Source organism: Morus notabilis, unplaced genomic scaffold (assembly GCF_000414095.1).
Source record: "Morus notabilis unplaced genomic scaffold, ASM41409v2 Scaffold93, whole genome shotgun sequence".
Taxonomy (NCBI): Eukaryota; Viridiplantae; Streptophyta; class Magnoliopsida; order Rosales; family Moraceae; genus Morus; species Morus notabilis.
In genome coordinates this window covers 701,746-712,306 of record NW_010364330.1, presented here as the reverse complement: position 1 = coordinate 712,306, position 10,561 = coordinate 701,746, and the positions used below count along the sequence as shown (strand labels likewise).

The window sequence follows — 10,561 nt, the reverse complement described above, 5'->3', positions numbered from 1 at the left end:
TCTCTAATGGATAGTGATTCATAAAACACATTCATGAACCATAGCGCTCTTACTAATCCAAGTACCGAATCAACACTCAAGAGAATTATTTATCTACTTCTTTCTCAAGAAGGAATGGATTCCATCTCGTACAATAACATTCCCAGCTACCTATTTTATTATGTCTCCAAAATACAAGGAATAGGATTCAGGGTCTCAGAATCCATACCGAGTAAATCAAAAGACATAAATCCATAAATAGGAGTTTGTTAAAAACTCAGGATTAAGATCATCCTATATATGACCATCGGTAGACTCAATTAGAATTTCTATGCTTAACGAAAATTATTAGAAATTCATATTGTGTCTTTGTCCTTGTTCCACATAATCTTATTATGCGAAATACACTCATTCAATATCTCACCATATTAACAGTGCGGATAACACCGTTCCATTCTAAATGGGAATGACATGTATTAATAATGTTTTAATTAAAGATTCCGAACTTTAATTAAATTCATCATGAACAATGTTTTTGATTATTATCCTTAAACACTATCCTCTCTTATATAACACTTATATACTATGTTTAAGGTTACATAAACAATCATGGAATTTTCATTTGATATTCATAAAATATTCATAAATATATGCACATAAAATGATGAATAAACTCTTTTATTAATTAAATAATAAATATCCTATTACATCTCATGCTTCAAGGACACTATTCCCAACAACGACAACGTTTCCCCGCCTGGTGACGGCGAAGAATCGGCGGCTGGCGGCGAGGCCTGAATGATTTTTACCTGTCTCTCTTTTGTTTGTAACTTATTGTCGATTCAGACACCTTTTATTTTATCTGCACTTTATATATATAAAAGATAACAGATTTAATTTATACATTGATTTGCAATTGCTGCTTTCTTAGAAAATTTCTCAGAATTTTACTAAGTTTTTGCCTTTCCTTCTTGGAGGATCTGACGTCGATTGTACCCCTTGGGGTCATCGTCTTAGAAACCTCCTTGAAATTTTGCTAAGTCCTTGTCTCTCCTCCTTGGAGGATCTGATGTCGATTGCACCCCTTGGGGTCGTCATCTTAGAAAATTCTTTAGAATTTTGCTAAGTCTTCATCTTTCCTCCTTGGAGGATCTGACGTCGATTGCACCTCTTGGGGTCGTCGTCTTAGAAAATTCCTTGGAATTTTACTAAGTCCTCATCTTTTCTCCTTGGAGGATCTGACGTCGATTGCACCCCTTGGGGTCATTGTGTCATTTTTTAGTGATCCGTAGACCTCTGTCCCCCCATGTATGTTTAATATAACCTTGGTTTTTTTTTTAAGCAAACATGTTATTAATGGGTGAATTCTTTTCTTTCTGTAAATATATCAATTTATTCAACTTGTAAAGAATGTACAATTGAGATATGTAAGAATTTCATACACTATTGGTAGTACAGTCTTAGCTGTTCTGCATTCCATGGGTGTTGAATCCTTTTGCCGTTGAGGCTCTCCAAAATGTAGGTACCAGGACGTAGAACTTCCCTTATGCGGTAGGGCCCTTCCCAAGTTGGGCCTAGTGGACTAGTATTTTTGGGTTTTGTGCTCTGCGTTACCCTTTTTAATACTAGCTCTCCTGGGATGAACCTTCTCTGCCGAACTTTCTTATTGTAGTATCGCGTTGTTCTTTGCTGATAGGCGGCAAGACGTAGTTGGGAGTCGAGCCTTTTTTCTTCCAACAAGTCGAGTTCTCCGTTCATGCCCTCCGCGTTGTCATCGTTGTTATGGATGACGGTTCTTAGAGTCGGCGTTTCGATTTCTATAAAGAGTACTGCCTTGACGCCATACGCCATGGAGAAGGGTGTCTCACCCGTAGTAGTTCGGCTCGTCGTTCTGTATGCCCATAGGACCTTGGGAAGTTCCTCAGCCCATTTCCCTTTCAGATCGTCGAGTCTCTTTTTGAGGGTATACTTTAGTATTTTATTGACCGCCTTGACTTGTCCATTTGATTGTGGATGGATCGGTGCCGAGAAGTCTTTCTGGATGCCCAAGCTATCGCAGAATCTGCGTGTTGAGGCATTGTCGAACTGCTTTCCGTTGTCGGATACTATCGAGTGGGGAACCCCGAACCGGCACACGATGTGATCCCACATGAATTTGGTGCAGGCTGCTTCCGTGGTTGTAGTTAGAGCCTTTGCTTCTGCCCGCTTCGTGTAGTAGTCTACCGCAACGATTGCAAACTTAAATCCCCTGGGTGCAAGATGTAATGGCCCGATCAGGTCAACCCCCCATTTGGCGAAGGGCCATGGACTGAGAATGGAAGTTAAATTTTCTGGGGGTGCTCTAGGAATTGTGGCATACCTTTGGCATTTATCGCAACGTCGGGCGTATTGAAAAGCGTCCTTTTTAAGCGTGGGCCAGTAGTATCCTTGCCTCAAAACCTTTAGAGCCAGAGACTATCCCCCAGTATGGTTACCACAGACTCCTTCATGGATTTCTTAGAGGACCTTCTGGGCTTCGGCATCACCCAGACACCGCTGTAGAGGTGTTGAATAGACTCGTCGGTAGAGCAAGCTGTCGTACAATAAGTACCTAGCAGCTCTATACCTGACCCGTCTGGCTTCATCTTTATTATCTGGCAGATGTGCGTCCATTAGGTATTGGATGAGCGGTGTCATCCAATTTCCACCTACTTGGACAATTAATGCCTTAGCTTGTTCTTCAATGGTCGGCCGCTCCAATTCTTCGATGGGAACGACGCCCATGGTGTCGAAATCTCTTGAAGATGCTATTTTGCCAGGGCGTCGGCATTCGCGTTTTCGGCCCATGGTATCTGAAGTATTTCGTAGTTTTTGAACTTAACGAGTTCTTCCTTTAGTTTTCTCAAGTACGCTCCCATCTTCTCGCCGCGCGCTTGGTATTCTTCATTTACTTGCGCGATGACCAATTGAGAATCGCTGAAGACGCTGAGCCTTTCGATCTTCAGGTGGCTAGCTAACCGTAGTCCGGCAATTAGTGCTTCATATTCCGCCTCATTGTTCGACGCCTTGAATTTAAATTGAACCGCCGAAGTAATCTTGTGGCCTTCGGGGCTGATGAACAAGACGCCGGCTCCTGACCCATTTTTTCTCGACGCCCCATCCACGTAGAGCTTCCATTTTGTAACCTCGACTTCTCCAGATGCGGCGGGAGCTGGTCTATGAGAGAACTCAGCCAGAAAATTGGCAAGCGCTTGGCCCTTGATCGCAGTTCTTGGCATGTATTTTATGTCGAACTGGCTTAATTCTACCAACCATTTGAGGAGTCGGCCAAAAGTTTCGGGCTTTTGTAGAGCCTGTCTCAGCGGGTGGTTTGTGAGAACCCGTATTGTGTGAGATTGGAAATAGTGCCGAAGCTTCCTTGAAGCTACCATCAGGGCGAGGGCTAGGCGTTCCATTTCGCTGTATCTTGACTCAGCATCGATGAGCCTTTTGCTCACATAGTAGATCGGCAATTGCACCCTCTCTTCTTCTCTTACTAATACGGAGCTTACAACGTGTTGGGACACGGAGAGGTATAGGCTAAGCTCCTCGTCGATCTTTGGTTTTAACAAAATTGGGGGCTTGCCCAAATGCTCCTTCAATTTCTGGAAGGCCTCTTCACTTTGAGGTGTCCACTCAAAGCGCTTGCTTCCTTTCAAAGCGTCGAAAAAGGGGACGCATTTGTCGGTTGATTTTGATATGAATCTGTTTAGGGCGGCGACACATCCTGTTAATCTTTGCACTTCCTTTGACTTTGCTGGGGACCGCATATCTTGTAGGGCTTTGATTTTCTCAGGGTTAGTTTCAATCCCACGGTTGCTGACCATAAAACCGAGAAATTTCCCCGACCCAACTCCAAAGGCACATTTTTAGGGATTGAGTTTCATGTGGTATTTTCTTAACACACCAAATATTTCCCCCAAGTGATTGACGTGATAGCTGGCCCTGGTACTTTTACAAGCATATCGTCGAAGTAGACCTCCATCGTTTTGCCGAGCTGTTGAGCGAACATTTTATTCACAAGCATTTGGTAGGTAGCCCCTGCATTTTTCAGGCCGAAAGGCATCACCTTGTAACAGTAGAGGCCCCTGTCGGTTATGAAGGATGTGTGCTCCTCATCGGCTAGATGCATGGGGATCTGGTTGTATCCGGAGTAGGCATCCATAAAGCTCAGCATCTCATGTCTCGCCGTGGCGTCGACCATTTGGTCTATTCGAAGGAGTGGAAAGCCATCTTTTGGGTAGGCTTTGTTGAGATCGCTGAAGTCGACACATGTCCTCCAGTTCTCATTGGGCTTGACCACTAGAACGGGGTTTGATACCCAACGTGGGTAATGGGCCTCCCTGATGAACCCATTATTGATAAGCTTGTCGACCTCTTCTTTCAGCGCTTCATACCTCTCGGGGTTCATCGGTCGACATTTTTGGCGCTTGGGCGGATATGAGGGGTCGATGTTTAGGGAGTGACATATTACCTTGGCGTCGATCCCTTCCATGTCGGAATGATTCCAGGCGAAGACATCTAAGTTCTTTCTGAGGAAGTTTTTGATCTCAACCTTAAGTGATGGGGCTAAGCCTGAGCCCATTTTTAGTACTTTGGTGGACTCGCCTTCATCAACTTGGATTTCCACCAACTGCTCGATGGGTTAAGACCATGTGACTTCTTTTTGGATCCTGGGGTCTATGTCCTCGACGAGGCTTTGGTGAACCATCATTGCCTCCTGTCTTCCTGGCTGGTCATATCCGCGCAGGGCATCAGAGTATGCAACCCTAGCTTCGTACTGGTTGCTCTTTATCTCGCCCACGCGATTTGGGGTAGGGAACTTGACCTTTTGGTGGTAAACGGAAGTTATGGCCCTTAGCGCCTGAAGGGTTGGTCTTCCAATCACGGCGTTGTATTGGGAGCCTCCTTTTATAACCACAAAGTTGGCCATTGTGGTAGCCTGTTAGGGTTTTTCTCCAGCGATTATAGGCAACCGGATGGTCCCTTGGGGATGACGGAGTCTCCGGTGAAACCATATAGTGGCCTGGAGATTTTTTCCAATTGTTCCTTTTAGATCTCCATTTTCTCCAAGCAGTCGGAGTATAGGAGGTCCACCGAGCTCCCATTGTCTACCAGGATTTTGCACACGGTGTGGTTTCCTATCATGGCTTCCACCACCAAGGCGTCGTTGTGGGGGAAATGAACCCTACTGGCGTCATCCTCGTTAAAGGCCACGTCGGTGTGGCTGTACCTTGGGGCTTTCACAGCGGAGACTCTCCAGAATCGCCCCTGATAAACCCCCCTGGCCTCGTGGGCGTAGTCCTTTTGAGACCTCCTTAAATCCCCTCCTATATAAGGACTGCCGAGGACAGTCCGTATGATGCCGACGGGCTCGCGATCCTCTGGGCGCTGGTTCTCCTCTCGGCATCGACCGTCATTTTGCCCACCATGGCCGTCATTTTGAGGTCTTTGTTCGGCCCTAAACTCTTGTAACCTTCCCTCGCGGATCACTCTTTCGATTTCATCCTTGAGGTCGACGTAATCGTTGGTGTGGTGGCCGACATCGCCGTGGAACCTACAGAATTTCTTCTGGTTCCTTCGGCTGGGATCTGACTTCATCGGTTCCGGTCGGCGCAGCAAGTTCCCGCGGCTGACCTGATTGAAGACCTCATCGACTCCTACCGTTAGCTCGTGGTAGGAATCGTATTTTTAGAACAGTCGAGGCTTACGGGTATCCTCTTTCCTCGGCTTCTTGGCCTCTGGAGCACTCGTCGTCGCGGCGGGCTGCTTGTCTCCGTTTCCTCCACCTCGACGCTTCTTCCCATCCTGTTTCACAGGCGTCGACCCTTGTTCGGTTCCTTTATTCTTGTTGGACCTGTGCTCGGGGTCGTTTGCGTCCGCCTCTTCGGCGTTGATGTACCCCTGCGCTCGCGCCAAAAACTCCCTGTAGCTAGACGAAGGTTTCCAGTTCAGCTCTCTTTTGAATGTGGTAATTTTCTTCATGCTAGACAAGGCCCCCATCAAGGCCTCTCTATCTGTTATATCCATCGTGGCGGCGACAGCCTCCCGATATCTCGCGAGCCATTCCCTTAGTGACTCGTTTGGCTTTTGGTATATCATCGTCAGATTTTGCTTTGGGGGGACGTACTTTTTGACCCTTATCAATTGGAGGGAAAATACTTCCTTCAGCTCGTCCCAGCTCGAGATAGAGTTTGGCCTCAGCGTCCGGAACCGTCTTCGGGCAGAATCCGTCAAATAGTTTCGAAAGGCTCGGCACATGATCTCCTCGGCATAACCGTGCAAGAGCATGTGCCCTGTGTACATCTCCAAATGGTCATCGGGATCTCCTCGCCCATCATACGGTGGGATCAACGACGACCTGTATTTATCGGGGAGAGGGGGCGCCATTATTTCTTCGGTAAATGGATGGTCATGTGTGTGGTTGGGAGTGATATCGACGTTTACCACCTCAGTCACACGATCTATATTCTTTTTTAGGCCCGCCACGTCCCCTGTCAGTTTTTGCTCCAGGCTGGCCATACGTTCCATGATGGCGCGTGCTTCTTCTGTCGAAATGGCCGAGCCGGCTACTCTCGACACTTCTGCCCTCTGAGCGTTGGGTCCGCCTCGGGCCTGGCCGCCTGCTTGTATTGATCCTGAGTCTCCTGGCGGGTTTCCACCTGGATTCTGGGATAGTACCTTGGGGTTTTCCGGACCTCTCGGTACCCGGTCCTCGGGAGCTCGGAGTCTGGCGGCCCCCAAACGGCTGCCAGAGGATTGGGAAGGCCGACGCCTAGGAGGGCCCCGGTGATTCTCACTATCTCCGGTTCCCTCTTAGATATGTAGGTGGTCACCGTGGTTCGGATCTCCTGCCATGGCAGGTCCCTGCGGCCTCGGGGCGTCTTATAATGGTGGCATGGAGTTCCTTCCATCTAAGCGCTCAACCACGGTCATTAGCCCACGTACCAACTCAGTTAGAGTGGTTAGTTGGGCCTGCATCTGCATCGGATCCGGCCATGGTGCGTCTGGAGGTGGGACTTCGTTTCCGACGGGCGTAGATCTTCTTCCATCTCGCTATTCCCTGGATGGATGGCGGTTTATAACTATGTTGTTGGGGGTCGAACGTTTTCGGTCCCCAGCGGAGTCGCCAATTGTTGACGGTCAAATTTCGCCAACAAAAACCGGCCGGGTTACCTCTTGGTTTCCCTTTGGATTACCGGCCAGTGTGTAGTTAACGTATGAGGATTTGTTGAATATGTGTGTTTGTGTGTTAACTAAATCATGCATAGACAAACGACACAAGGAATTTTATAGTGGTTCACTCTATAAAATGAGAGCTACATCCACTGTGATTTTGTATTTCTTTTTAGAAGATAACGATTTACAGTAATTGCTCTCATTTAATCTCTTTTCTCCTTGCTGGAATTTTTGAACCTCTGCCTTACTGGGGGTCTTCCTCCTTTTATACTGGGCTTCCTTTGCTTAGGGGGTTTCCTTCCTAGGTGGAAGCACTCAAGTGCTCTTCCTTGGTAGGCCCAGACGTAGCCCACTAATCAGCATTGTTCACTCAGCCAATTAGTCTCCTATTACGGCTCTGTGCTTCTCCGTAATACTTTTATGTCCCCTGTGGGGTGGTTTGAGAGCTTGTAATTAATGCCTGCAGACGTCTTCCACTTTTGCACGCAACCCGTCACGTCCTCTAAAGAACGTTCCCCTCTTCGTCAGCGCTGCTTAGCCCAATCACCCTCTTTGGGTCCTTTCTACGGTCGAGGGATCTTCGTGCCTCAATCTTGACGGCGCGATCTGTCGACGCCATAAAGGATCGTCGCCCTAATTTAGACTTCGTGCTTTGAGCTTTCCAGCGGCATAGGAGGGGTCCGTAGACGTCGAGGGTTTTTGCTTGGTGGGGAGTCGTCAAGGCCACGTGTCGCATTATCGTTCGTCCATGTGTCCGTCACATTTTTCCACACAACAGCTTTTCAGCTAAAAAGGAACAAAAGGAGATATATATATATATATATATATATATATATATATGATTCATTTGTTTTGTTTCGTTCTATCTTTTTATTCCTTTTTTATTTGTTTTTTGTGCATCAAATCGTCAATTTCTTTTGACAAAGTTTTTATTGCATTCTGTCTTTGATTTACATACAAAACTATCTTTCAACTCCAAGCAACAAAAAAAAGGTGATTGCTTTTCAGCTAAAAAGGAACAAAAGGAGAGGTAGTCTTTTACACGTTGCCGAACAAATTTTTTTTTTTTTTTTTTTTTTTTTTTGCCTTTCATCACTACCATTTTTTTTTTTTTTTGGCCAGAAACAAAGACACCCCCCTTTGTAAATGGTCATTAATTTTTGTTTCGGACTGCACTTTATAAGTCAGATTAAAAACTGTAACAATATTTTAAATATGATCATATTCATCACATATATACATATCTACACATATATTACCTTCACTCACGTGGATTCAACATTATGGATCACTAATGTAGAAGATAACTTCCATTAACAGTTTTGTAAACTTACCCACATTACTTTTTTTTATCAAACTTCCCACTAACACATTTTTATCTTTGCCCATGCATCTACTTCCTCCAGGAAATTATCCAACCTCCCACGTGACCATTTTTTTTACTATTTTTTATTTATTGCATTTTTTTTTTTTTTTTGTTTCAACAGAGACTAGCAAGAATAATCTCATTGATCATTTCTTGGAGCATTGTTTTCTTTATCCGGAAAGAGAAATGAAAAGAAAAAAAAAAGGCAATAGTAGAGGTACTTGTTACAGCTACTAGTGTTGCTCAAAGATATATGAACATTTCCCTTTTAGTGAGATAATAATAATTCCTCTTCTCTTTCTATGTGGCAAGAGTCGCTGAAAGGGATAAAAAAGAGTTTTTGTCTTGACGAGAAACTTCATTGAATTTTTCAACTGTGAATGGAACCCAACAATGCATACACATATGCAGACTTGAGAGTAGTAACTCATATGAAAACCATTATGGTGTGTTGCCCATCTTTTGATTGCAACAAAAAGAGATTTTGAGACCTTTAGCACAAGCACTCGTGACTTTACCAGACGGTTTAACCATTTTATTTCCTCTTTCCTGTGCCGATCGAGAGGAGTTCAAAGCTTCGAAGTGCGTCTTCACGACCGCCTCTTGTAGCTGCAGTAGTGCGGGTGAAAGTTGTTGTTTTGGACTCGAACCCAGGTTGAATTCTTTGGGTTGTTGACAGGCGACCACTGCTTGAGACCAGCCGGCTTGAGCGGTTCTCACTAGGCTCACCAGAGGAGCTCGGACGGCTGCTTGATATGACAGGCCTCTTTGAAGTACTACCATTCCGAGAAGAACTCCGGGCCCTTTCAGAATCAGCTTTCTGCAGAGGAAGTGACGGATATTAAAAACAAAATGGAAGACGTATACCGGAACTCCATTGAGGAAGTTTGGCCATTTGGGTTGTGGTGAAAACACGCTTATGCGACACACTACAAATTACACAAACATACATGAAACTTTTTTGCAATTACTGACCACTTCCTTGGATGATGGTACATCATCTGAAGATCTGTGTCTGGAGTGATCACCGTGCAAACCATGCCCAGAGCCATTCCTTCTAGCAAAAGCCTCAACTGCGCCAGAGAATCTATCCCGAATCTCCTGCCCCACTGATGAGACATCATGGTACAAAAACATTGAAATCTAGTTACTTCGTGTATCAAGCAAGGAAAAAGATAGAAAAATCCCCCCAAAACAATGAATAAGATGCATCCTTGAACCTATTTTGACTTTTTGAGAAAAATCACGTAACAATTTGAAACTGAAAAAAGAAATGTCAAATCAACGCTCAGGGAAACCACAAATGATTGAGACCCTTAACCCCTGATGAGAAAGTAAAGAAAATCTAAACTTCAAACCAGTATCAACATCTTAAGCTAATTTCTAAATGTTCCCAACAAATGAACAAACCTGAAGGCCTTTCTGTTCTTTCTGCAGATGGTCCAGGGTTTATAGCTGGTTTTCCACTTGGTTGCTACAAAAGATTAGAAAATAAAATAAAATAAAATAAGAAAATTTTAATCCAGTATATTGCAACTGTGCACAACTGCGTGACTGCTCGCACGTGGTTGTTTTGTGTGTGTGACGTGAGAGACAATTAAGAAACACATACTCGTGCTCTTGAGCTTGATCCGATCTGTGGATATTTCAGTATAGTCCAATCAAATACATAGTCAAATTGATAACCTGCACCAGGTAATATGGTCACACTGCTTAGGTTTTCAAATTCCAAAGGGATTACAAAAAATTTACAATGAGCCAAGAAGACGAATATTACATCAGTAAAGAATCACGTTAACAATGATTTTGGAAGTTGGGGCCTTAAGAAATCTAATGACTGACTAACCTTCCCGAATAAACAGGTCCCTGAAAAGCCTCTTCAAATATGAATAATCTGGTTTGTCTTCAAACCGCAGTGATCGGCAATAATGGAAGTACGATGTAAATTCAGATGGATAGGATTTACAAAGGACCTGTCAAAACTAACAAATCAGTACCTTAGAATAAACTATTACCCCC

At 44.7% G+C, this 10,561-nt stretch overlaps 3 protein-coding genes across 3 annotated transcripts in view; all 3 read right to left on the bottom strand.

Annotated features, from left to right (window-relative positions):
- Window positions 1–1,422: 1,422 nt before the first annotated feature.
- On the bottom strand, window positions 1,423–2,742 carry LOC112093146 (uncharacterized protein K02A2.6-like). Its single transcript, XM_024171044.1, has 2 exons — window positions 2,485–2,742; window positions 1,423–2,418 (listed from the first exon to the last, which is right to left on the bottom strand). Exons 1-2 carry the CDS (start codon window positions 2,740–2,742, stop codon window positions 1,423–1,425), a joined length of 1,254 nt encoding a protein of 417 aa, XP_024026812.1.
- A 2,946-nt stretch (window positions 2,743–5,688) lies between these two features.
- On the bottom strand, window positions 5,689–6,528 carry LOC112093145. Its single transcript, XM_024171043.1, has one exon. The coding sequence runs from the start codon at window positions 6,526–6,528 to the stop codon at window positions 5,689–5,691; it is 840 nt and encodes a 279-aa protein (XP_024026811.1).
- Window positions 6,529–8,731: 2,203 nt separating this feature from the next.
- Window positions 8,732–10,561, bottom strand: part of LOC21404312 (casein kinase 1-like protein 10) — a 5,983-nt gene continuing 4,153 nt past the window's right edge. The window contains exons 10-14 of the mRNA XM_010106465.2: window positions 10,389–10,515; window positions 10,155–10,228; window positions 9,953–10,016; window positions 9,518–9,651; window positions 8,732–9,362 (exon numbers count right to left, since the gene is read on the bottom strand). Of these exons, the coding sequence (XP_010104767.1) occupies window positions 9,078–9,362; window positions 9,518–9,651; window positions 9,953–10,016; window positions 10,155–10,228; window positions 10,389–10,515 (684 nt within the window). The 3' untranslated portion in view covers window positions 8,732–9,077. The remainder of the gene's footprint in view (window positions 9,363–9,517; window positions 9,652–9,952; window positions 10,017–10,154; window positions 10,229–10,388; window positions 10,516–10,561) is intronic.